This window comes from Sabethes cyaneus, chromosome 2 (assembly GCF_943734655.1).
Source record: "Sabethes cyaneus chromosome 2, idSabCyanKW18_F2, whole genome shotgun sequence".
Taxonomy (NCBI): Eukaryota; Metazoa; Arthropoda; class Insecta; order Diptera; family Culicidae; genus Sabethes; species Sabethes cyaneus.
In genome coordinates, this window is record NC_071354.1 from 139,075,956 (window position 1) to 139,103,349 (window position 27,394).

The 27,394-nt window shown below is 39.3% G+C and overlaps 2 protein-coding genes across 2 annotated transcripts in view; both read left to right on the forward strand.

Annotated features, from left to right (window-relative positions):
- LOC128736930 (transmembrane protease serine 9-like) lies at positions 1-2,257 on the forward strand. Its single transcript, XM_053831442.1, has 4 exons — positions 1-893; positions 961-1,207; positions 1,262-1,449; positions 1,757-2,257. Exons 1-4 carry the CDS (start codon positions 23-25, stop codon positions 2,140-2,142), a joined length of 1,692 nt encoding a protein of 563 aa, XP_053687417.1. The 5' UTR covers positions 1-22; the 3' UTR covers positions 2,143-2,257.
- Positions 2,258-8,598: 6,341 nt separating this feature from the next.
- The window catches only part of LOC128737149 (heparan sulfate glucosamine 3-O-sulfotransferase 5), a 29,471-nt gene continuing 10,675 nt past the window's right edge, over positions 8,599-27,394 (forward strand). The window contains exon 1 of the mRNA XM_053831714.1: positions 8,599-8,663. Within this exon, the coding sequence (XP_053687689.1) occupies positions 8,599-8,663 (65 nt within the window). The remainder of the gene's footprint in view (positions 8,664-27,394) is intronic.

A 27,394-nucleotide genomic window follows, 5' to 3' on the forward strand; every position in this document is an offset into this window, starting at 1 on the left:
ATAGTACAATTGCTGAAGTCGAATGCCGAAAATAACTATGTTAGCAAAAATAATTATCATTTCTATGGTATTGGCTGCTGTTTTTTGCGATCGAAAAAGTTTACTACAGTGTGGAATCCCTATGATAGAGGGTAATGAATTGATAGTGAATGGACAGGATACCGCTCCAGGAGACTGGCCCTGGCATGCAGCCATCTATCATCGCAAAGGACGTTCGGTTGATTACGCCTGCGGTGGAACTATTATCAGCGAACAATATATCTTGACTGCAGCCCATTGTGTTATGAATGTGGCGAACAGTTTTCAGCTTGCACCGAATCGTATTTTCGTTCGACTGGGGATTCACGATCTAGATGTGGTGAATCCGATATTTGTGCAACAACATGAAGTGGGAAAGATTTATAAATTTGAAAACTTTACTCGACTAATAGATGACATTGCATTACTTGAGCTTAGTACTCTTATACGCTTCAACACATACGTACAACCAGCGTGTATGAATCTTGAACCAAATGCTACCGGCGAGTATGGCACTGTAGTTGGATGGGGGTTGACGGAAAGCGACGAAGTATCACCAGTTTTGAAAAAAGCTGACATTCCTGTAGTGGATCCAGTGACGTGCCTAAAAACAGACCGAGTTCTCTTTGGTCAAACCCTGCACGAGGGTCTTTTCTGCGCTGGGTATACAAACGGAACAGCAGTCTGCAATGGCGACAGTGGAGGAGGATTGGTTTTCAAAAGAGCCAATACGTGGTTTCTGGGTGGCATAGTAGCATTCTCCCAAATTCGATCCGACGGATCCAATCGCTGTTTTACGAAGGGTTATGGAGCGTTCACCAAGGTGCACCATTATTTATCATGGATTAGTGAAATCACAGGGATGCAGTTTCAGCGTAAGTTTCATGGTAAATCGCTTGCAACCTGGCTTTTATGAAAAACGCGGTTTTTATCATATTATAGGCAACAACGAAGTTAAGATTTGCAAAGCGGTAGAACCCGATCCAGCGAAAACATATTCCGAACTGCTACCTCGACACTGTGGCGTGTATGTTCCAAACCGCATCGTAGGTGGTGTTAAAACTAAAGTATTTGAATTTCCTTGGATGGCAATTATGTTGGTAAACGACGACGAATTTCTTTGCCCGGGAACGTTAATCAACAGGCGTTACATCCTTACAGTAGCTCACTGCTTTCGAAATCCCCTACCGTAAATTACCACTTTGATTAACAACCGATTTGAAATAATGGTTACTTATTCTAGCAATAAAGTGCGCCTAGGAGAACATACAATCGGACAGGAAAGGGATTGCAACGAGTTGAATAAGGATTGCGCTCCCCCTGTTCGAGATTATAACATTGAGTGTATCACAACGCATCCAGGTTACTCGTTCCGAAAACGTTCCGATGACATTGCGCTTGTACGCTTGAGTGAAGATGTTAAGTATGAAGGTATCGGATGAAAACTTAACTAACGTCAATCTTGAGCTATGTGGATCATTTGTTCTATTGTTTGATTGTATCTGAGCATTCTCTTGCTACGAAATTTTAATACATTTTGAATTTGTTAACATATTATGTGCAAACTGAATGATAACATATTTTTTATATTTCACAAATTAATTGCTGCAAAACAGTAGAACAAATCTTCGATGGATTCAATAATTATTATAGGTATTGGCGATGTTAAAGTAAATCAGTATAATTTCCTTTCTAGAATATATTCACAATATATAAATATGTATTATTGCATCTATAGATCATGTTCAACCAATTTGCCTACCGCACACGCCGGAACTCAGGGACTATCGTCCTCCTCGGTATATCATCACTGGCTGGGGTCAAGAAGGTCTTAGTTTGATGAAGGAAACAGTTTTTTTGGCCAACAATTCCGAATGCCAGGCCTGGTTGAAGGGTAGAGGAAGCTTCAATATGTCCGAGAAACAACTGTGCGCAGGAGGAGAAAAAGGCGACGCTTGTGCTGGTGATAGCGGTGGTCCGTTGGGGTATGGTGCCAAACTCTATGGCGTGCGATTCGTACAGTTTGGTATAACTTCATTGGGCGCACAGTGTGGATTGGTTCCATCTATTTATACCAATGTAGCATATTACATGGATTGGATCATCGCTAATATGAAGCCGTAACAATTCGTAGTCATGTTTAGTTAAAAGTGTCATCACATCACGAGCTGTGCCATAATATTTCTATTGACTTTTGTGTGTGTTTCCTATCAGACATCAACATATATTTATCATATTTTAGGAAAACAAAATATCTACAAAGAAATCCTATATTAACCAATCAAAGGCTAAGTTTTAAATAAATTACAAAATATTTGCATATTTGTCTACCATTCTGATAGGAGTTAATGAAAAAGAATTATGAGAAATATTCGACCACAGATTCACAAGGTACTTACTCGCTTGCTTCATATGTTTGCTGAATGTTCATATTTAATGAGTCATGATTACCGAAAACATACCAACTCCAGATTTTTTATCGAATTTCATAGAATGCCTATTGGATGTGCAAATTGGGTCGGTCCATTTTTAAAAGATGGCTCTGGCTGTTTTTATAAGTTGTTTTATAGGACAGCTGAATAAAATTTCTATGTCGAGAAACTACAACAATTTGGAAGTAAAATGATCTTAATAAGACAATGTATACAATTCGACTATTCGCATGATTTGTTTGATTCGTTACAGCATAGCAATAGTTATATTGAAAGCTAAAACAATCTCCGTATAGGAAGCGCTTTCTTTATTTAAGCTATCCACCTTTTAATTTTCTCTTTTCCTTGAAAGTACCAACGAAGTTCCACGTAGAATGAAATAAAAAAATTAAATAAAAATAAATTCATAAAACGCTTTACAAAATCTTCTTTATATTTTGTTATACAGATGATCTCGAAAGCAATTGAAATAATAAATTATAACAAAAGCATTTCTGGTCCCACTAGTGACACAGAAGTATCGTATTAAATTGTGATTTTAATAGTAAACGTACTGCAGTTGCACGAACAAGCACAAGGCTAAAATGTTACACATAAAAATAGCTAAAATGTAATCTTTACCCAGCTCACTGAACAATGAAAATATGTAGCGGCAGAGGGGCATTGATGCCCACAGTCCACCCCCACCGGATGGTAACGATGACACCTTTTGTACTCGACGCGGGTGTTTGCATTGGACGCGTAAAACGTGTAGTGAACATAATCTGACGCGTCAGTATGAGTGAACAGGAGGAAACCCGGCTGATAGTACTACAACCCGCATACGTCATCGTTTCTCTCCGCTCAGCTACGAATGAATGAGCTTTCGCGCTCTTTCTCCCAACGTCGCAGCTGCTAATATGTATGGCTATTTGAAACCAGGATCAGGAAGTGTGTGAATTATGGAGACAAACTCGATGGAAAGCATCGACGTTATCGTGAACGGAAAAGGTAAACGGTTGTTGTATGGTACTGGATACCAGATGTTTGTTATGTGGATGATGGTTTTTTAGAAAAGAGCAACAAAATGAAAAAAATCTTTTTCCAAATGTAGACTGTAGAAGCAATGGATATATCACAAATTTTACAAAACTTTTGTAACCTAGCCTTGTGATGCGTGAAGACATTTTGAAAATATTTATATATTGCAATTTTCATTGGTTCTGGTCAATAACTGTGTAGCAGCACACGGGCGGTATCCTATGCTTATGCTGCTTATGCTTATACTTTAGCGGTACGAAATGTTTATATCACTTTTAAACTCCCTAAATAAATGTAAAATCTTAATCTTTTACAAAATAATTTATTGTTACCATTGTAAACTTCACAGCAAACTGTTAGAGCACATGACAATTGCGGGACTAGTGGTATTGCTATCGAGTCTAATAGCCTCTCTCAGCCGAGATTCGAACGTACGACGTCTAGCTTGTTGGAGTAGTGTCATGCCTGGAAACCAACTGAAAGGCTAGTCTCTTCCCTTTTGCATTTACAGCAGTCCCCCGAATAAGGTGGTAAGTGGTGGTGTACGCCCACAACGATTTCTTAGTTGTCCATTAATCAATAAAGTTGATTTTTGGTGTTAGTATTTGGTATAACCTATTCAGTTGTCAAAAATGAACTTTATTGGTTAATAGCCTTTTTGGGGGGATTCCTGTATTATAGTCAGTCGTATAAAGGGTCATCCATATACCACATGGACAGCTTAGAGAGGAGTGGGGGGTACGTGAATGTCCACGCTTGTCCACTGAAGGGGGAGGGGGTATAGAAAATGTCCACGTGGATAAGCGACATTTTTTGCAATAAATAGAACTTTCATTTGTGCCTTTTGAATTAATTAAAATTAGGTCACGACATGTATTGTATTTTGCCTTACAATCAAATGCAGCTCGTCACGAAAAAGAAAATCCATTGACAACGTATTTGAAAAATAACTCGTCTTCCTAAAATTTCACGAACCACAACGGAGAGGTCTTGTGATGTGTTAAAGTCAGCGACCAAGCTAAGGTACTCTGGTTGAACAGGGGTTGAAGCAGATGAATCTTCAAGCGAAGATTAAGCTGGAACAGGCTTTCCTGTAGTCCATCATTTATTTGCAGTGGACAAGATCAGCATGGATAGAAGAACTAGATCTAGATAACATGCCTAGTTTAGCTTGCATTTACGTAAGCTTTTTTCTAAATTTTTTTTATATTACAGAATAACGCAAATGAAAACAGAATTGAGCACAGAATTTCAGATAAAAAAAAAATGTCCACGTGGACAAACAATGGAGGGGGTGGGGGTTGAGTCGATGTCCACGTTTGTCCACGGAGGGGGAGGGGGGTGTTGAAAATTGGCATTTTTGTGTCCAAGTGGTATCTGAATGGCCTCTAAGGAAATATATTTGCTAAATGTGGAAAGGTGATAGTTTTCAGAATTGCTTAAAAAAAGGAAAATAGTTACACAAATCAGTAATAATCGGCAGAAGAACATTTTTACATAAAAATTCTAGAGAGCATCAAACAAAAAATGAACCGAAACAACAATGGAATTTTCCCGCATTAATTTCCGGTTTGGATCCAAAAACACGATATTTTTTGTATTGACACCAAAAAAACAAATATTGTTAGTAAAGAGCACTGACAATTTTAAAAGAACACTTGAGCACTGAAGGAACTTAGAAAAACTAATGATTCCGCCTGGATGTAGAGCCAAACTATGTGCCTTTCAAATGAATTGAAACTTTACCAAACTTTCTTTGATATTGTCGTATAAAAAGTATATTTATGCCTTTCTGCTATATAAATATATAGTATAATGGTATACTGCCCGTAAATGGAAGACAGTCACATCTGCAAAAAAGTGCAACTACGAAAAACGCTGTTGTTTTTCTTTAATTTTGAATCGATTTTGAAAACAAATCGTCCAAATCGTCATAAAATCAATTGAATGTACATAACAGAATACTTTTACAAGCAATTTGTTCACAAGTGACCTAAAATTTGTTCCAAAACTTAGAAAAACTGCCGAAGTTACTGATACGCGTTTATTTGGGCTTGAATAAGCAAGAATAAACGCATAACAGTCACTGGCACAGGGCACAGCATGCCTTGATCCTTGCATTGTCGGTGACTCGGCAGTATTTTCAAGACCACGTGTCGTTGTTTTGATAATTCACGTACTCGTTCAATTCAATTGTTCAAAATGTCCTTTTTGGCTCAAATCTCTTCCTGACCTTTTCTCCTTTTTATTGTAATTTGTTATCTTGAGTTTATAGTGAGGTCGCATGATGGGGTTTGTTTGACTCAGAAGCTGGTCGCTTTCCTGTGTGTCCGGAACACTCCCAGAACGTAACCGAGTATGACCAATGTGAACCTGGACACTATATGTGACAACAAATGAACTATTTCAAACTAGTACTTTCGAGTACCGACTTAGAGATGTCACATGTTGTATTTTAGTTAAATTCAGAAACTGATCCCCGTGGAGGATTCCGGAACATTCACGGACATGTTTAGATGTGGCCAATGGCGTCTTGAACACTTTATACGACTACCAATAGTTTAGATTTGCAAGCCCGTGTATTTATAGGTGTCACATGATGGGTTTGTTGTGATTCAAGGTGCTTCTATGTTCAAGTCCCATATATTCCGGAACTTGTTCCCACTGTAACTTCGGAATCGTACATCCGATCCAAATTCTCCTCAATAGTGTTCTTTTAGGCCATAAAATCGTTTGGTAGTTGCTACAGGTGAATCGGTCCAGGCATTTCCCAAAAACAGATGCTTATTGATATATTTTTACTACTGTGACTGTTATGCGTTTATTTGTAATATGGGACTGACATAGTTTGATATTTTTTTCAACATCTTGGGAACAAACATAACTTTTTTGTTTGAAATATTGAAAGAATAGTTAATTTAAAGATGATTCCCAGGTTTATCTCAAAAGTGGTGAAAAGTCAGATGGGACTGTTATGCATTTATGGGCAGTATAGGAATCACTTGGAAAACCGAAAATGGAGAGAAGGTCCTTCGAGCCGCGTGTGTGTGTGTGTGTGTGTGTGTGTGTGTGTGTGTGTGTGTGTGTGTGTGTGTGTGTGTGTGTACCCACTTTTCTCGGAGATGGTTGAACCGATTTTGATGATCTTGGTATTAAATGAAAGGTCTAGTTGCCTCATAGATCGCTATTAAATTTCATATTGATCGGACTTATTGCATTTATTAAATAACAAACATCCTAGAATTCATTATTATTTGAAAATTACCGTTTACATGCAAAACCAACTTATTGAAAATCGGACGATTCATTCAAAAGTTATTTGAACTTAAACATTTAAGCACCGTATGTTAAACCAGGCTTTGTCTTAGGACGGCAAGCCACCTGAGTAAGTAAGTATGTTAAACCATGCAAAAAAAGTGTGGGTATGTAAAGGTATATATGCGGAGCTTATTAGATGCGTAAAACTATTTACAGCTAAAGAAAGAATTTTTTTAATGTATATTTTTTACATGTTTTCAAATCAATTTTCACAGCTCATTCTTAGACATAATTTTGGTGCAATCGATAGTCTTCGAGATATGATTTTTCAGGCTTAATACCCATGGAAATAAATATGGTCTTGAATCAAAATGGTGCCAATATTTGTGGAAGGTGCATGTTTGTTTTTATCAAACACGTAGGTAAACTTTAATCCAAATTAGAGAGGTTTACTTCAGATTCCAGCCTTTACAGGACGATTTCGCGGGAAATAATGCTTTGCCAACTTTGCCAACAGGGTCGACCTGTGGGGTATAATCGAGAAAATAAATGTACCCCCCAACGGTTACAACTCGCAATCCATTTGCTAAGGGACACACCTTTTCCTTACTCTGCTGGCTAGAAATACCTTTACCCCTGCTTGCATAGGAAAATTTGCGTCATTTCAATACTAACATCATCACTATGCACGTGCAGAGCTAACGTTTACCACGCCCGTTATGCTAATTCAAATAGCCAGTTTTCTTTTTTGTTGATGTAATTAATGAGGTGATTTGGATTACCATCGAAAGGAATGTAACGTTACATTTATACCGATAGCAGTTTATGAACCAAGTGCTTGGAATCTGAACTCAATGCTTGATTTTTGATTTCTTGATCTTCAACTTCTAATTCTTTCATATTTGGTGCGGTAGAATTCAATGGAGCTTCTCACTTTCTAATTGACTATAACAATTTTTAAAGAAATTACTGGAGATCCATCGATATAGCAAACATCAGAAAAAATGCCTTGTCCTTAAAAACTATTCAGCATATTTTCAAGCATATTCTGATAATTTAAATCCAACGAAATTTAAATTCAGTACAGAGATTTGAATATAAACAATAGAGTAACGCAATGAAACCAATTTGTTATTCAATTATGTAAATCATTATGTTATGCTTTCAAAATAATATACAAAAAAGCGTTCAGGTTATTTCGAATTCCAATAAATATATGCAAAATTTTGTAATATTATGGTTATCAACTGCAAGGGTTTTAACAATACTGCAAATTGGAGAAACTTTTACATTTCTTAGCTAATATTTGCTTTTTATTTTGTTTTAGGTTGACGTGAATATCGCCGATGGTAAAAATACATATCAAATCGAATGCCTCATTTAGCAAAGTGCTGCAGTAGTTTGTTCTTATTTTTTGTGTGAGAAGTGGATAGAAGAAATGTTTGGCTTTAAAATAGAAAAATAAGCTTCAAATAAATCTTTACAAAAGATTTGCATCCGGATACATATCAAATTATGTGGCTTTAATAGTGATTACGGGGCTGTTTGTGAGACTGATTGCAAAGTGAGGGATGAAGTAAATGTTTTATCAAATAAAAAGTGCCAGTTGAAGTATCGTCCTTATACAAAGTCTGTGAGATGCGCAAGAGAAGTTTACATATTAGAGTGCTAATCAAATCGTATGAGTGAATTTGTATTGTGTCAATGAAATATTTGAAGATATAGGTGAATAAAAGAATCAAACGTAAAATTGCATCTCGCCACCTCCAGGCAGTTCCGCGCTACAGTTGGTTGTCCGGGATGCACTCACGCGTCCAATGGAACCTAGAAGAACAGAAGAATTAGGATTAAATTGCCACAGATCATACCGATGCCCACAAAACGACGCGGTGACCAATTAAAAGATTGTTTTGTTTCGGTGCCGTTGGACATTCTGTAAGTACAATTTATGATATTTTTATTAAGCCATTTATCTCATAAACGCATTACATCATAATTTCATATATCCCGCTTCAACAATGACGCAAACAACTACTGCTCTTATGATTACCCACGCTTACAACTATGTCTATTTTTCAATCCTAGATCATCATGGCAAAAGTGGTCCAAATTAATTCAATTTTGATTTCTATTGGAAATAGGGACAACTTTTCTCTATCATCGGTTTGCTTGAAAATTTCGAATCCTCGATACCGATTTTGATAGTTTAACCAACTCTTTCATCTGCACGTCCTTTTGCAATTAGGAGGACATGGCTGACTACTAATTTTGTAATGTTTCGACTCGACCACGGGAAGTGGGTGGAAAACAATCACACACAATCTAAAAACACTATTTTCAAACTTTATGTATCATTTTTTAGGAAACTAATCAACGTAATTAGAACATTTTTTTTTGTTCTGTTCAGCGCCTTGCCTCCGTGAGTCCACAGGAAGGGCTTCTAGAGGCCCTCGTCCCGATAGATTTGCTCGTTGATGGTATCCGTCGTGACGTATGGCTTGCTCATCTTGCTGACGGCAAACGGCTAGCCAGACCAAGAGCTTTTTAGCGAATTTGTGCATATGTGTGACAACGTAAAACTCCTGTCTCGGCAATTGCTTTGTGTCCCTCTTGTAAGTGTCGTCATCCTTCACGACGCACCTCGGTTTCGTCAGCCACTCTCGGTACAGATTTTTGGCATGGGTCTTAGCCATCTTGTTTAATTTTTCGTTTCGATCCGATGCCTTCCAGACATTGAAGGTATCTTCTGGGTAGCTAGGTCGGCCGGGTCACCTTGACTGACTTCACCACCCGGGACACCATCAATTGATACATTTCCAGGTGTTTTATCTGTGGGACGCATTTGAATTTTCACGACAGTGCAAATGATTTTTTGAGGGGCTCTGTTGCCGCAAAGCTACCGAGTCTGCTTTGATAAGCGAGTGGTCGTAGGTTCGAATCCTAGTAGTATCAGGTAATTTGATGTCGAGTGACTTAACTGGAAACTAACAATCATTAACTTTTCGTCGGAGAGCCCAATTTCGGAAGCAGTTTTTGGATCCAAAAGTGGGGGTCTATTAATAAAAATGTAAATACTGCATTCTTCTTCCCAATCTGAACCCAGCGAATATATTTTCATGAAAAAACTTTTTGTTTCAAACACAAAAACTGCTTTTGAAATTTTCAAAATCGATGACGACTAATATCACCTTAACATGGGTTAATTCTCAGGTCCCTCATTACCCTTTCTTCATGCTGAATGCTATACAGTAATCCCCCCAATAAGGACGCTAATAGGGACCGCGTTAATGGAAACCATGTTAATGGAGTCTACGTAGCATATGGGAATTGACTTAATTGGTTCCACCATGGAATAACTCGTGATATTGACCGTATAGAAAGTTGGTGTCTTTGACAAAGTTGTTCAGCAGATCGAGGGCTTTTCGTTGGATTGTAGTATTTCGGAATTGCCTCACTACTTGGGGCTAGCGTAAATGTAATAATTTTGTATAGGCTGTATCTTGCGTTGCTGACTATCTAGAAAGTTGCGGTCTTCGGAAAGGTTACTCAAATGGCTGTCACCTTCAAGATGATACAGAAAATAATGCAGAATTGACTCAATGGACGGCGCTAGTGTATTTGTGATTTTTTTGTGTTTGCCATAACTCATGCTTTTGGTAATGTACAAGAAGTTGCTTTCTTCGGTAAGGTTGTTTAAGTGACAGTGGTTATTTAACTAGTTGGAAAATTAGCTAATAATTTGCTCATTATTTAACACAATGCTGGTTGCTTACAAAAATTCTCTGCAAAATACAACGTTGGCAGTCGATGAAATTCCTTAGAATTTTTTCACTCGCACTCGCATTTAACTTGCAATGAACCTGAAAAATAAACCGCAACACGAGAGAGCTGAATTACTAAAAGTAACATTACATATGCCGTTGACTTCACATTATTAATGCTGTGTGACCAAAAATGCCTGTTAAGTTGTTCCAAGTTTCGATTAAAAAAATAGTGATAAAAATGAAAATATAATCGTTCATGAATCATTAAGAATGTTCAGAAAGTAGCTGGAAATGTATTACCGTGACTGAGACTAATTGAATAAGTGAATTGGTGGGATTTCTCTGGCCATTTAGAAAGTAGCATTAATAGTTGGTGAATTAGCACGATAGATTTTTTTGCAGGCAGTAAATGTTGCTAGAGAATAAAATTGAGCGTCGAGCGTTCAGCATCGCAAGACACAACCTGTATAAGAATACTACACATACGCGCCGCTAGTGAGTTATGCGCTATTTTACATACCACCTTGAAGGTGTCAGTCATTTGAGTAACCTTCCTGACGACCGCAACCTTCTAGATAGTCAGCAGCGCAAGATACAGCTTGAATAAGAATATTACACATGCACTAGCGCCACGTAGTGAGTCAGTTCTGTGCTATTTTCCATGCCATCTTGAAGACGGCAGTCATTTGAGTAACCTTCCCGAAGAACGCAACTTTCTAGATAGTCAGTAGCGCAAGATACAGCCTGTATAAACAAATCACATAGACACTTGCGCCACGTAGTGAGTCAGTTCTGCGCTATTTTTCATGCTATCTTGAAGATGGCAGTCATTTGAGTAACCTTCCCGAAGAACGCAACTTTCTAGATAGTCAGTAGCGCAAGACACAGCATGTATAAACAAATCACATAGACACTAGCATCACGTAGTGAGTCAGTTCTACGCTATTTTTCATGCCATCTTGAAGGTGGCTGTCATTTGAGCAACCTTCCCGAAGACCGCAACTTTCTAGGTAGTCAGCAGCGCAAGATATAGCCTGTATAAGAGTGTTACATATACGCTAGCGCCACGTAGTGAGACAATTCCGCAGTACTATAATCCAATGAAAACCCGTTGATGTACTAAACAACTCTGTCGAAGACAACAACGTTCTATATGGTCAGGATCACGAGTGTTTCCATGTTGGAACCAATTAAGAGGAAACCCAAAATGGCTTAAAGATGGCTGGCACATATTTCGCTGCACTAGCGCTTTCCGAAAAAAACAACACCGCGATCTCAAAGTTTCGCCACATCAATGAGCCTCTAAAGAGCTTGCTGTTTTTGCCGAATCGATAAGCTTAGAGAATGTAAACAAACAACAGCTGACCAGCAATCGATTTGCAATCGAGAGCGATTTGCGACTTCTGAGACGACTAGGAAATTGGCGACGAGTGGCCCAAGACCGAGTTGAATGGAGACGAGTGCTTGAAACAGCACGAGCCACCCCGGCTCTATGCTGCTGAAGAAGAAGAAGACCAGCAATCAAAAACTCGCCTTCGATGCAAACGGATTAATTAGCCATCCTATTGAATGCATAGGATCAATAGGATTGCTGCTGCAAATCTTAGATGAATCGGAATGTCTTGATAAAGAAAATAAACCATATTTCGGAATGTTCGTAGTCGGTGCGGTTGGCTGCGGATCAGCTGTGTTTATGTTTGCAAGCTCTGCCATTTGACATATATCACCAATACTAATGCAACATTCAAATAAATGTTTAGGTTTTTAACGAACACATGAGATATACAGTACAGTGTGTGTCGCTCTAACACAATAACGTTAGCCACTTTCGGTGTCTCCTTAAGCCAATTCCCATATGCTACGTAGACTCCAATAAGGACGTTCGACCACGTTAATGGAATCACTCGATACCGTCCTTATTGGAAACGTTCTTATTCGAAACCGCGTTATTCGGGGGACTGCTGTATTACCGCGATGAAGCCTCTTGACAGTGCAAAAGTCACTCTTATAGTTTAAGTATACTTGTCAGAGGAACGCAATGAGTCCTCGCCAGGGACAGTTATAATATAGGATAGTACTGGCAGTGGGAGCGAATGTGTAAAGTAGAGCAAGCTTCGAAGGACAGGTAAACCCAGTACACACAAGCACGCATATTTTAGTAAGCATATCGCTTACTCAATATTGATTTTAACAAAAAGAAACGCAGTGCGGGTTATACAATAAACACCCGGACGATATCAAAATAGATCAACAACGGCCGCAGTGATGAGTCCATACAGAAAAAATTTTTTTTTTGGTACATCTGCTCTTTCTCCGATGCCATCTTGATAATCACTCAGCAGATGGTGATAAAATTCTGTAAACGTTAACACTCGTTGCTAGTTACAGCTAATATTTCATCAATATACAAGTTACAAAACTAATTAATGTGTCTCGCTTTTTTCGAGTACAGTCTCTACAGCACCATCAGTGCTATGTAGTTTCATAATCTGATAGGATGCATGCGACTGCAAAACCTATAATTTTTAATGCAATTCAGTAAATCCAATATCAAAGAAATATATCCCATAGTTGATTATTTGGTGTTCATTTTTAAGAGATGGCTCTGGCTGTTAGCACTGTTTCATAGGGCTGCTGATTTCTGTGATTTTGGGGAGGTTAAACATCAGTCAGTAAACTTCAGTTTATATTGCCTCTTGTTTCATGGTTTTTTTTGTTTACAGTTGTGGAAATGTCGAAGTTTGTGGTAACTAAACGGCATTGGCGGGAAGTTTTAATTTTCTGCTTTAATTGGAAGAAAGCGTATAAAATGCTTGTGGAAGTTTATGGCGACAATGCTCCTACTGATAAATCGTGCAGGAACTAATTTCGACGTTTTAAGCACGGTGATTTCAGTGTTGTAAACAAGGCTGCTCTGGTTGGCCAAAATAATTCGAAGACGAAAAGTTTAAGGCATTAGTCGATGAAAATCTAAATCAAACTCATTATAATATTGCTCAATAATTAAGAGTAATACAATTTTAATATTAAGGACGTTTTAACTTAGATAAAGGACCGAATTCGCACTTCCAATGTAATATTGAAAAAATAGTAAGGAATTGTTAATCAGTAATAATAAGGTTAATGAAAATTAGTTGTAGCTATCTTTTATCTTCTATGTGTTTACACATATTTTGCTGTTTTTCTCCATACTTCATCTGCAGTTTTCAGCAACCGTGTCAATAAAATTCAAAAATTGCAAGATAGGTTCCGGCCATTTTCATCTAATTTTCCGGATGCTCACTTTTATTGGTTTTTTCGCAGTCTCTGTAGAATATCTCGTTTCCATACGAAGCACCAGCAAACCTTGCGCTGTCATACTAGCAGTGCACCAATATGATTTCGGTGTCGGATTAGGGTGGATCGAGCTCTGTTCTGTACAAACGAATTCAACAAACTTATTTCGAAGAGCATTTTCACTGTACTCATAAACGTTGAAATTCCATCCACCCCGTACCTAATAACTACCGCCAAAATATGGACAGATGTTCGGCTGAAATCAATATCCGGTTCATGGCTATGAGAACCAGGTCTGTATATTGGTTCAGTTTCACCCATACGGAAGATCTCCGGCGGGGAAATTGAAATCACGAAACAATAAGGAAATTAGGAAACAGAATAATTCACATTGAAAACGATCGAAAGGGCAACAAAAATCGATACACATGCTGCATCTCGTAGGTAATGACTTTATCCAAATGCAAACGCCCGTAAGTTTTGACAGGTAAAATCGAGGGAATTACTGAGCGCGAAATTGCATTGCGATTGAATGTACGGTGATTGTCTAGATAGTGCATTGAAGATTTCTGCAAACGACATTTCGGCAGGTACATGATTAAATGTCAGCATGATGATTTAGTTTCGATTACTTTTGGGTATGGCAATTATATGAGTATAAACAGAAATAAATTGAGAAAACGATGTAATTCACTATAATTTCCATTTGCTATTTAAATGCATGTCTGTTTATTCAACATTTGTTGGTTGCAATGGTCACAATTATGACAATAGCGAAACTGAAAATTTCGTTGGTCTTAAAATAGAATGATTGAATTGCAGTCATAGTTTATGATCATAGTTTATTATATTTTATAACGATAGTTTTTTACAATCGATAGAGGGAACGGTTGATCCTCCCGGTTGGCTTCGAGGTACGACGCTGGCCTAATCAGCCAGTCGTCGCATGTTCGAATCTTGACTGGGAGAGGCTGTTAGAGCCAATACGATCATAGTCACTGGCCCTGCAATTGTCCTGCACTCTAATAGCTGGATGCGAAGTCTGTCGTATAAAAATAGAAGGTCAAGTTTCGATAACGGAATGTAGCACCTAGGCTTTGCTTTTTTAGAGGGAACGGTAGAAGAAAGTAATAAACATAGGTGTTTATCGTATGTCAGAGAAGACAAGGCAGGAAAGAACGGAGAATTAGGTAAGCGAGGGTCATTGAAGCAACGCTTATTAAGTTTGTATAACAATCCGCTTTACCCAAGCTGGGGATCCGCGGATCGAACTTAGCTATAATGGCCAATGGGAGTCAATTATAATCGGATTCTAACCCAACATCTCTCATAGGCCCTGCGAATCGCAAATATTGGTGAATCAGCGGACTGGATTCAGTTACCTTCATTGAAATCGCCACATACAGCAATTAGGCACTGATGTTCTTACTATTAACCGTTTTTTGGTGGTTGCAGGGCCAGAAAATCTAGATCAGAAAATCACAACATCATGCAATGTGTTGTAGGTACAACCCAAATTCAAGCCTAAAATGGTTAGTACCCGAATGTTTTACACTAATTAAACTACTGCCGCACCCTTATATTAGGTAATCTAATATCAAATTTTGTTTTATTCTCTCAGTTCTATCACACATTCCACACATTTCTATCGTATCGACCGAGTAGTTTATCTTCTCGGCGCTATTTCTACCGCCAAAGAGCAATCATACAAAAAATAATTATCGTCGTCGAGGCGAGTATGTGTGCGAGAAATAATAGAGCTGGGAGAATAAACAAAATTCGATATTAGTTTACCTAATATAAGGGTGCGGCAGTAGTTTAGTTAATAAAACATTCGGATACCAGCCGAAAGAGCGTTGGTGCGAGCCCCATCTGCCATTAAACGATCCAATATATTTTTGGCCTATATATCGAAATTTTGTAGTGCATCCAGTTTATATTATTCTTCAACAATGAACACGTATTGACGTAGGATTACATCTTTGTTTACTATACTGAGACTGAGTAGCACTTTGTGAAAACGAAAATAGAAATGTAACGTTTGAATGAAAGATTTGAAATAGTAATAACTACTAAACTACTGAACTAAACTGAACAATTTATATGTCGTTGGATAGATAAAATGACCAGCAATTTTATGAACGGGGCAAGAGAGCAATTTTATGGAGGGCGTAAGAGGGGGGTGCTTCTATACAAATGAAACACGAATTTCCTCAAAACTCGAGAACTAATCAAGCAAATGGAACCAAATTTGGCATGTGGGGGTTCTAAAAGGCAGTATTTTTTGACGTAGAACTACGTCTTACGGCAAGTTTTGAGATAGGGTGTCATTCCAAAAAATCGAAAAATGCGAGCGTCACGAAAAATGAAAGGTTTTGAGCGCTAATAGTTTAGCGGTTTTCCGATCGATTTTCAATATTCTTACACCAATCGATCGGAAAATCTTCTAAGAATTGACCCAAATGAAGAAAAGTATGGATTCTTGATGTTGAACTATGAAAAAATTGAAAAAAATGAACCTATGTTTTACCAGAATTCTCGCTTCGTGATTGGTTGGAAGATTCTTTACGATGATCTAAACCTATACCAATTTGATATCTGTGCTTGGGAAGTAAGCCAAAACAAGTGACAGTTTCTTCATTTCAACAAGATTTCTTAACACTGCGGTTCAACCTAGACCATTTTGATGTCCTTGCTTGGGAAGTACGCCAGAGAGAGTAACAAATCCCCCTCGCGCCAACAGAGTTCTTACGAACGCGATTAAACCTAGTCCAATTTGATGTCTGTGTTAGGGAAGTGTGCCAGAAAAAATGACACAAGTTCGTTGTTCCAACAGATCGCAAATTCTGTACTGCGAGACGATTAAACCTCGGCGAACTTACAACGCATGTAGCATGTATATATGTTGCATATAGCATGTATAAATGAAGAATCGAATGATTACAAGCATGAATACATGCCACTATCACTACAAAGAGACTTACGTAGTCCTGCGTCACCTATATACGCGGTCGTGTCTTATACACAACCCCTCTGATTTTTCTATGATGAATTGAGACCCCTCCCCTCTTTAAGAGGGGGGGGGGGCTCCCACACAAATGATATAAAATTTTCTCATAATTCGAAAACTAATCAAGCAAAAGGAACCAAATTTGGCGTGTAAGGGTTTTTGGAGGTAAGATTTTTTCTATGGTGTACTGAGACCCCTTCCCCTTCTAATAGGGGGGGCTTCCACACAAATAAAATACAAATTTTCTCATAATTCGAGAACTAATCGAGCAAATGGAACCAAATTTGGCATGTGGGGATTTGAGAAGGCTAGATTTTTTTCTATGGTGTACTCAGACCCCAATAACCCCTTAACAGGGGGGGCTCCTATACAAATGAAACCCAAATTTCCTCATAACTCCACAACTAATTAAGCAAATGGAACCAAATTTGGCTTGTTGGGGTTTTAGCAGGCTGGAATTTTTCTATGGTGAATTAGGACCTTTGCCTTCTTTAGGAAGGGGGGATCCCATACAAATTTCTCATAACTAATAATAAATAATAAATGGAACTAAATTTGGTTGTAAGGAGTTTTGGAGGCATGAATTTTTTTATGATGTTTTGATGCACACAAGTGATTTTTAAAAGAAATCTCTATGTCTCAAGGGTTGCAGGCGTTGTACTTATGAACCCCCGTCGACGTATTTTCAAAACCACCATTGCAATCAATGATGAATTGAAGCTGAATATTTCGCTCTGCACTTTTAAACATTCACTTAAACAAGGCATTCAAAGCAAAGCAAAAAGCAAAGCCTAGGTGCTACATTCCGTTATCGAAGCTTGACTTTGCAGCCAGCTGTTAGAGTGCAGGACAATTGCAGAGCCAGTTGCTACGATCCTATTGACTCTAACAGCCTCTCGCAATCGAGATTTGAACGTACGACGACTGGCTTATTAGGCCAGCGTCACACCTCGAAGCCAACTGGGAGGCTTAAACAATGGAACTCACAGATTCTTATAAACATACATACATATGCCAGAAAAGCAGCTTACATTAGTCTTTGATCTAATGATCTGATATAGTCCTACGTCACCCTTTCGTACAACCCTTAGGGCTGTATACCTTGTAGTTTTTTATGTGTGGCTGTATTGTCATATTCTAGTACTATTTGCAGTCCGCAAACAAACATTCACCATGCGTGTGAGCTGTAGAAAGAGTTCAAATAGTGTTCATGTCACAGGAAGCAACTAAAATTAATTAGGCTACAAATTGAGATTGACTAATTGAATATATATTTGTTGTTAAAACAACTAGTTTTTGAAAATTTGCAAAATTAGCGCGTTGATTTTATCCACCTATCATACCAAAATGCTCGATAAAATTTAATGCGTGTATGCTGCACAACTACGGAAACTGTTAAAAATTTATTGTTTATTCTATCTAATATTTTATTGCAATCACAATAATCGATTTTCGATTCGTTCAGAATGATCTGACAGAAAAAGTTTAACTTTTCTACTCACGGATATATATTTTCTAGTTACAAAGCTATTACAAAGCTAGCTAGCTAAATAAGCTTTTTACTAGAGCAAGCTTTATGCTTTAAAGTTTTCTCGAATAAAGCGAAAAGCTTTATAAAATTATGGCGGTTGCTGTCAAGCAGCGAAAATGGTAATACCACTTGAGCTTATAACCTGATTCTTAAACAGGTTTTAAAAACCTTTTGAAGGGAGAGCCATTTGGTCAGAACGCAGTTCAGAAAGTTAGAAAGTTCTAGTGGAGCCCATAGTTTTATTGGCGGTTTTATGGAATTGGTCATGAAAACCACTAAAGAAGCTAACCTAATCTAATCTAATCTCACACTAACGCAGCCAATTCTTGAAAGCATCGTAGAAAATGACGATTATTTCAATCAATCATTTGTCGTGTCAACGGCCCGGCCAACTGCACAGCATGCACCGCAGAGAGAATTCCATGGAATCAAGTGGAACCAGAAATAATAACTAATTCCATTAAACTCTTTGAAAGCAAAGAGAAGGGAGAAAGCGTGACCCTCCCGTATCAAACGCTTCCCATATAGGTAATGATTTACTTACATTCGTTGGGAGTATCTCTGTTAATAAAGGTTACTTGATACTCCGGACCGTCGGGGAAGAACTAATGGTATTTAGACTAGAAGCCAGGCTGCAATTGACCAAGGATATAGCACCTTATGTCGCTCTTTGAAAATAGATTAGTCTACACGACCTCTGGCCTCCTAGTTTGGCTACTCAATAATACAAATTGAAATATTTCCAGGTATGGCCACGTGGAGGCGCTAGGTAGGGGCTTAGGATGGCTAGAGCTATGCTGGGGTTTTTTTCCTAGTTGCCTTCCCCATGTCATACCCTCATGAAAACCACTAGAGTAGCGTAAACTTAAATTGCTGCTTAGCATGTCTTTCGTGAGCAAAGTTAAGTTTCAAGTCCATAGAGATCCATACCGGTTGATGTGTATGTCGTCAGCTTTGTACGTCGGCTTATGTTCGTTGTTCAAAGCGTTTTGTGGAGGAAAAAATAAGCTTGATTTCCAGTTTGAATGCGTCGTTTGATCTTCTCACTCGTATTATTGTCGGTGGTGACCAGAGGTCCCAAATATACGAACTCATCAACCACTTCTCGTTCATCGCCGTCAATAGACACTATCTGTGAGAGGCAAACGTTGTTTTTTCTGGAGCCTTTTCCTACCATATATTTGGTTTTCGACGCATTGATTTATAGCCTCCGTTTTAATCTAGCGTATCTGGCGTAGATTGCCTCTGCCGTTCCAAGGTTTCTAGTAATGATGTCGAGGTCATCTGCGATGGTTAGGGGTAGGCTACTTTTGCCGGAGATCCTTCCTCTCGTTTCTATGCGCGCTCGCCGGGTCACACCTTCAATAACGATGATGAATAACATGCTTGCCATCACCCTCTGTGCCATTCGAAGTGACTCGAAAGTGCCCCCAATACACGCACGTAGCACATTATTCGCTCCAGAGCAACTTTGATCAGCAGCGTCAGCTTACCCGGAAAACCGTTCTCCTTATCGACTGTATTGTGCGCTATCTTGAAATCCACGAAAATTTTATGCGTGGGTACGTTGTACTCCCGACATTTCTGAAGGAATTGTCGGAAAAAGAAAATTTGATCCGTTATAGCATTGGCTCCCGTAAGGCCCTCCTGGTTCCATCCACTCCTACGAGTTTCTCATCCTTCCAAATCCTTGAAATTATCCTGTGAAGTGTCATTGCTACTAGTTCTTTGCCATTTTCGTAGAACACTGCCGGAAGTTCGTCCTTTCTGGCGGCTCTATTAATCTAAGGCGGACCGATTTCTCTTCGAAATCGGGAGCCGGCAGACTTTTAGCATTTCGGCCCAATAGCCTTTCGGTGTGCTGGTGGCCGACCAAATAAAACAAACAAAAAAAATTTTAGCATTTGTAAGCACATCTAAATTAACTTTCGTTTCGTATCCTTCTGTTTTATTGCTATTGAAAAGCCCATCGAAGGACTATTTCCACCTGTCGACCACGCCATCGACGGCGTTCGTTTGTGACCAGGTTCTTTCCCTCTTCTCCACACATAGCAGGCTTCGCTGTGTATCCTTTACGAACTTGGTTCATCTTCTCATAGAACTTGTGCGTCTCACTAGCCCGGAATAGCTCTTGTAGCTCTTCACGGCTCTGCCCTCATTATGGTACTTTTTCTTCCTCTGGATCGTGGCCAACTCATTCCGCACTCATCGATACCTGACCAAATTCTCCCTCGTGGTAAATGCTTAAATAGTTTTTCCAAGCTTTAGTTTTCCTCTCCATCATTTATTGGCATTCCCCATCAAACCAATCACTGAATGCACTCGAAGTTTCTTCACCTAGCACCGCGCTTGTGGCCTCATTGACATTCGAGCATAACCTGCCATCCGTCTTCGAGCATCGAAGCACCTAGCACCTCACAACATGGCAATTCCCGGGTTGCCTAATTGCCGAAATTTTAACCGAGGATGGAGGCTTTGTCGCGCAATATATACCGTCGGCAGTTTTGATCAAACGTATACTGCTATAAGATAACGATCCGAGGCGATATCCGCACCCGTAGGGAACGTATGTTGGTGATGTTCAAGAAAAAGTATAAGGGTCCATGCCTAGTGGCACGGGCGCAGGCTTGAAGTAGGACTACGAATGTAGAGCAATTCGTCTCCCAATCGTAACACCGGACAGAGCATTTCCCACCAATTTAAGCCGTTCTGCTTCCGCGACCAAAATTTGGGTTTTCTAGCTTATTTAATATTCTATTATAGCAGCTTATTGTCAATTGCAAGTAAAATTGTACCATCCAAAGTGCGATATCGCTCATAAAAGTGCTATTTTGCATTAAATCGTTTCGGTATCTTCGGCTCACTTTTTCGTTATCTTCCAAGCAATAAGTGCGCCGAAGAAACCGAAACGATTTAAGCTAAAATAACACTTTTATGAGCGATTGCACACTTATTGATTGGACAATTTTTCTTGCAATTGACAATAATAGATCGATGTTTCGAATCCAACACGGTCGGCGTAATTTACACTCCACACCAAACAATAACCGGCTGCTGCCGAGTTTTACCACCTTTGCCGTGTCCAGAAAGGGAGATAAAATCGTAACTCTCATTATTATTTGTAACTCAAACAACGCGAAAATGATGCCGTTCGCAAAATCAATTCAACTGCTTCATATACTTATTCAGTAGTTCTTAAAAGAACTGATTGTTTTTTACCAGCTGTTAGTAATACGAATCGAAGAAATTTACTGCTTGGCAGCAGCTTTTTTCGGACCGCATTCTCCGTTAGAACTTGTTTTGGCTTTGGAGTTTTCGATGCCTTGCTATGGTCTTCATTGACTTAGTAATCTTGCTTCTCGCTAGCAAGTTTGGAAGGCGAACGAACCGGAAGCGCCAGTTCTTTGTTTGGACCAGCTTTCTCTTGTTGAAAACTAACTTCAAAGCCTTTTTCACGAATGTGTCCAACTTTGAAACGTCACAATTGTAGCTGGCGGCGATATACTTCTAGACGGCTTGCAACGAAGATCCGTTGACTCTTCGGTTTATTGGCGTCTTGCTTAGTGAATTTGGATGTCTTCGTTGCCTTATTCCGGGGAAGTAGCAACAGCTGAAGCTCAACGATTTTCGAGCGGATTCTATAGAGCGTAAATTAAATACAATCAAATTTTGATCCCTTTGATTCAAAGGGAATTTAATCCATAGCTCTTCTCCTATATATTTCTGTCATCCGTGTTAGGGAAGCATTGGCGTGGGAAGGCAAAAATTTTTAGCAAAAATAAAATTAAAGCAACGTCATGAGTTAGAAGACCGCGAGTCACCACATATTTAACGTTTTATAGATCAAATCAGAAGAAATTCTTCATGATTTAAAGAATCAGCGACATTTGGAAATTTAATTAAAGAAATTTAGTATACAGAAAATTTTCATCTCTTCATAAACAAATTTGTTCGTCCTAAAAAGGACGGGTTGTGGTTGAAAATCCGGCCAGCAGAATGGCTTGAATGTTTGAAACAACACCTCCCAGGGCAATGGTGACAATGGTTACCGGACAGAGCATTTTCCATTGATTCAAGCTCTTGCGCTCCCGCAACCAAATATTCTAATATAGCAGATAATAGATCGATGCTCCGGTACCAACGCGTTCGGCGCACTCTACACCCAACAATGATCCGCTGCTGCTGCTGCCGCTGCGCTGCGTTTTACTAGTTTGTCCTTGCCGAGTCCAGTGAGGGAGATACAATCGCAACTCTCTGCTGTCTGTTCGGCACCGTACCGATGCCAATGCGAAAATGATGCCGTTCGCCGGCTTACTTCTGATTATATACCAGAGCAAACGGCAGCAAGTTGTAACAAAGGCGGATAAACGTAGGGTAGAGAATCATAGACACGAAAGAAAGGCGGTACAACGAAACCGTACATTGTTTGAACAAAACCGGTGTCCGGTGGTTCCTTAATGAAGAGCTACCAGTTTCTGCAGAGCAACCTAATGTGAAGCATCGTCTTCATGCCACCGAAAACCAGTGGAAAGGCCGCAAAGCGCGATAGGAAAAAGAAGAAGAAGCCACGCCACTAGGAGAGTAACGCTATTTTCTTTCATTTAATGCCGACAGGGATGGCACGGCAACGGGCATGGCAGACGTGCACTCACAGTTGTGTGTGGTTGTGCCGGGTGAGTTTGCCAAGCGCGCCGTCTCGGAAGGTACCAAAGTATACCGGCCTATAGTAAATGTGTCTTGTCAGGCTTCTGTAACTATACAATTAGCCCTTTTTAGGGCCTAATATATAAATGAAGATGCAATTCGATTTTCTCACTAAACGCTTTGCCTCGAATTACGAAGTGGCGCAGTTTTCTTTTCAAAGAATTTTGCCAGGTAATGTGGCTTTTCCGTTTCATGCTTTCCAGAAAGAATCACGAAATGGCATAATTTTGCATATGTAGGTAGGTAAATGATCAGTTGTATTCAGTAAGTATGTTATAGTACAGGACAATTATTCAATAACTTTTTCTGCTCATTAACGAGCGTTTTTATTGAAACTGTTGGAAATTGGTGTGGAACTTTTATATTTAATAATTTGGCTAAACTATAATGGTCTTTTCGACTCCATAATGGATCTGTTGTGGGAAAGTTGCTGGAAAGAGAAGGCAACTTATTAAAACAAAATGAAACTGTGAATGCTTGCATCTGTTTGTTCATTTGTTACAATAACCTGATGCTTTTAACATGAGTTCGCAATATTTGTCGTAATGCCGTTTAAACATCCAATTACTGTACGTGTTAAAGCTTGGATAAATAAACTGCCAACTTGTCATGTGCATTTTTAAATGAGGAATATCATTCATGAGAAAAATCAATTCAACTGCTTCATATACTTGTTCAGTAGTTCTTAAAAGAACTGATTGTTTTCTACCAGATATTAATAATACAAATCGAAGAAATTTACTGCTTGGCAGCAGCTTTTTTCGGACCGCATTCTCCTTGGAACGACTTTTTTTGGCTTTGGATCGTTATTCTCGGTACCGATACCGATGCCCATGCGAAAATGATGTGGTTCCTCGGATTACCGTTGGTTATATATCAGAGCAAACGGCAGCAATTTGTAACAAAGGCTGATCCACGTAGAAAAGGGAATGGCAGAGAAGAAAATAAGGCGTGACTTTGTACGTTGTTTGAAGCTTCCAGTTTCTGTAGATCAAGCATCGTCTTCATGTCATGGCACCGACAACCAGTGGAAAGGCCGCAAAAAGCGATAGGAAGAAGAAGAAGCCACGCCGCTAGGAGAGCTACGCTATTTTCTTTCGTTTGTTGACTACGGCTCAGTCAAGCATAATATCAAGTTATAGTGAGTGTGGCTGGCTGCCGGGTGAGTTTGCCATGCGCGCGCCGTCTCGGAACGTACCGAAACAGTCACCAAAGTACAAATACTCATAGTAAATGTATCTGGTCAGGTTTCTGTAACTATCCAACAATTAGCTCTTTTTAGGGCCAAATATATACATGAAGATGCAATTCGATTTTCTCACTAAACGCTTCGTCTCGAATTACGAAGTGCCGCAGTTTGCTTTTCAGAGGATTTTGCCATGTAATATAGTTTAAACATTACTGGCGGGCTCGTACGTTCATACTTGATAAACTTCCAATTTGTCATGTTCATTTTAAATTGAGGAAAAATGTGAGAAAAATCAATTTAACTGCTTCGTACACTTATTCAGTAGTTCTTAAAAGAACTGATTGTTTTCTACCAGATACTAGTAATGCAAATCAAGGAAATTTACATCTGGGCAGCAGCTTTTTTCGTGCCACCTTCTCCGCTGGAACGACTTCTTTTGGCGGCTTTCGGTGCCTTTGCTGTGGATTCCATTGGCTTAGTAGATTTTTGTTCGGGGGCAGCCGCATATTTACTCCAGTAGTACAGCTTTAATCGGAGCCGCCTTTACAGCAGTTAGCAAATTTAATTTGTTATCGTCCGTTTTATCAACCTTGAACGAATCGGAAGCGCCTGCTCTCTTTGTTTGGACCAGCTTTTCAACCTTTTCGACAGCTACCTAATTTCAAAACCATTTTCACGAATGTGACCAAGCTTGAAACGTCACAATTGTGGCTGGCGGCGATTTACTTGAAGACGGCTTGCAGCGAAGATCCGTTGATTATTCAGGGCATTGATAGCAGCGAAAACCATATCGTTCGCTGGCGGACGAGTCGATGGCTTCTTCGGTTTGTTGGCGTCTCGCTCAGTGAATTTGGATGTCTTCGATGCCTTATTCCGGAGAAGCAGCAAGCAGCAACAGCTAAAGCCTAACAATTTTCGAACGGATTCTATTACAAGGCGTAAACTAAATACAATCAAAGGAAGCTTAAACCATAGCTCATCTCGTATATATTTCTGTCATCTGTGCTTGGGAAGCATTGACGTGGGGAGGGAAAAAAAATGAAAATATTGAATTAATGAATGTTCGTCTAATATTTTCTTAATTATTACATGTCTGTTAGGGAAACATGTAATAAACTATGTAGAAATGAATTTTTTGAAAAATTTCCAATCGATTGATACCAATATCTCTAGAATCTATTGAGGGATGACTGAGTTATAAGCGTGTAAACCATAACCACTTTTCGTTACATGTTCCCTTTTCGTTTTTCTGAAGTGCACCCCAATATAGAAATCAAAGAAGTAGTCCTACTTCAAAACCAGTTGACCAGATCAGTTGATTTCCAGATGCTGCAAAGTTGACGTATCGCTGGTCGTTATCGTTCGTGTCGCCCAAGTAAAAATGCTAGTTTTATTACGCACTTATGACGTTTCTGATGAGCAAAATTGATCATTAAAACCGCAATAAAAGCGCATTAAAACTCAAATTGTTACTAGGGTGGTGTACAGGCGATGGGACCCGATCATACCGGGCGATCACCCCGATCTATACATCGTTTCCCTACCAATCTGGGCGTTTATCACCCCTATGACGACCTTGAGGTCCCGTGGCGAATAGCTATCACTGTCATACGTTATCTCCAGCTGCGTGTAGAAAGCTTCCTTCTCGTAGTCTACCTTCATGTGGCCAGTCAACAGTGCATGGTTATGGTTGAAGAACCGGCCTTTTATCCGCAATATAAATCCTCTCGTTGATCGCTGCCAGTCCATCACACGAAGTCCGGTCCCAGTTCGTTGTTTACTCTACCCACCGCTCTGGTAAAATTGGGCCTTGCCACCACGGATGTTTCAAACCTTTTTGCTTTCGCGACAGATTTCCTGCAGTACTATGAAGCCGAACTTTCGGTAGGTTGCCTTACTAAGACCACGAAACCAACAGCTCGTGAGCTGCCAACAGCCCGCGAGCGCAAGGGGAACACTAGAATGTATGGCTGCAGATTTTTTTTTATTTCTTCTTTTCTTCTTCATACTCTCGCTTACACACACGGATAAGAGTGCAGCCCTCACGAGCGTTCGGTCACGACCCGTTTAAGACTTTAGTTTCCTACGAAGTTGGCTAACCATACTCTCCTAGCACTCCTTCATAAAAGGAAAACTTTCTATGACACATGTTAGTACAACCCTCAGATGTATGGATGAATTCTCCCGAAAAGGCGATAAATTCGTTGCATAACACCTTATTGGGACAATGCCGTCGATCAGCAAGAGGAAATCACTCACGACTCCACGGCTTACAATAAACAGGAGCCGGCCACAATAGATTAAATAACTGGTCGCAGTGGAAAATGTACCCAACATGAAAAAAAAACCATACTCCCCTAAGGTTGCTCGTATACCGGCTTGTTTCCACGAAGAAGTAGGCTGAGGACCACTGTGAGGTCTATTTTGAACTTTTATATTTGTGTGAACCATTTCAGAACCGCTATCGTTTCAGTAATCGTTTCAGCTCCCAGTTGGCCTCGAGGTAAGACGCTGGTCTAATAAGCCAGTCGTCCTATGTTCGAATCTCGGCTGGGAGAGGCTGTTAGAGTCAATAGGATCGTAGCACTGACCCCACACTGTCCTGTATTCTAACAGCTGGTTGCGAAGTCTGTCGTATAAAAAAACAGAAGGTCAAATTTCAATAACGGAATTAGCACCCAGGCTTTGCTTTGCTTCGTTTCAGTAAAAAAAAACACCATCATTTTGGAAGCATTGTGATTGGCAAATTTGAACCTTAAGGATTTATGATTGAAATTTAACTATTTCTGTCGTTCAGCCAGCAAACTATTTCCGCCGGAAACAATTCAATTCTTTAACAATTTAATATTCCTATATATCTTGATCAATTATTATAATGTGATTAAAAAATAATTACGATGGGTTAACGTGACATGGTGACAATAATTTAGATGCACTAATTATGCAACGAAACGTTCGTAATACAAAACATTTAGGTTTAATGTGATTTCTAAAAGAAAAAAGTACAACGTGTAACCTATTTGGATCAAATTGCTGATTCAATCGTTGGTTTGCGTTTTATTCAATAGAAGTGGAAATAAAAAGAAGCAAGTTTTCCCTTCTTTTCTTAGGCGATACTAAAGCTCGTCATTTTGTGACGACAGTCAATACATTTTGTAGTATCCTTCAAATAGAGTATGAGAAGTTCCGTTT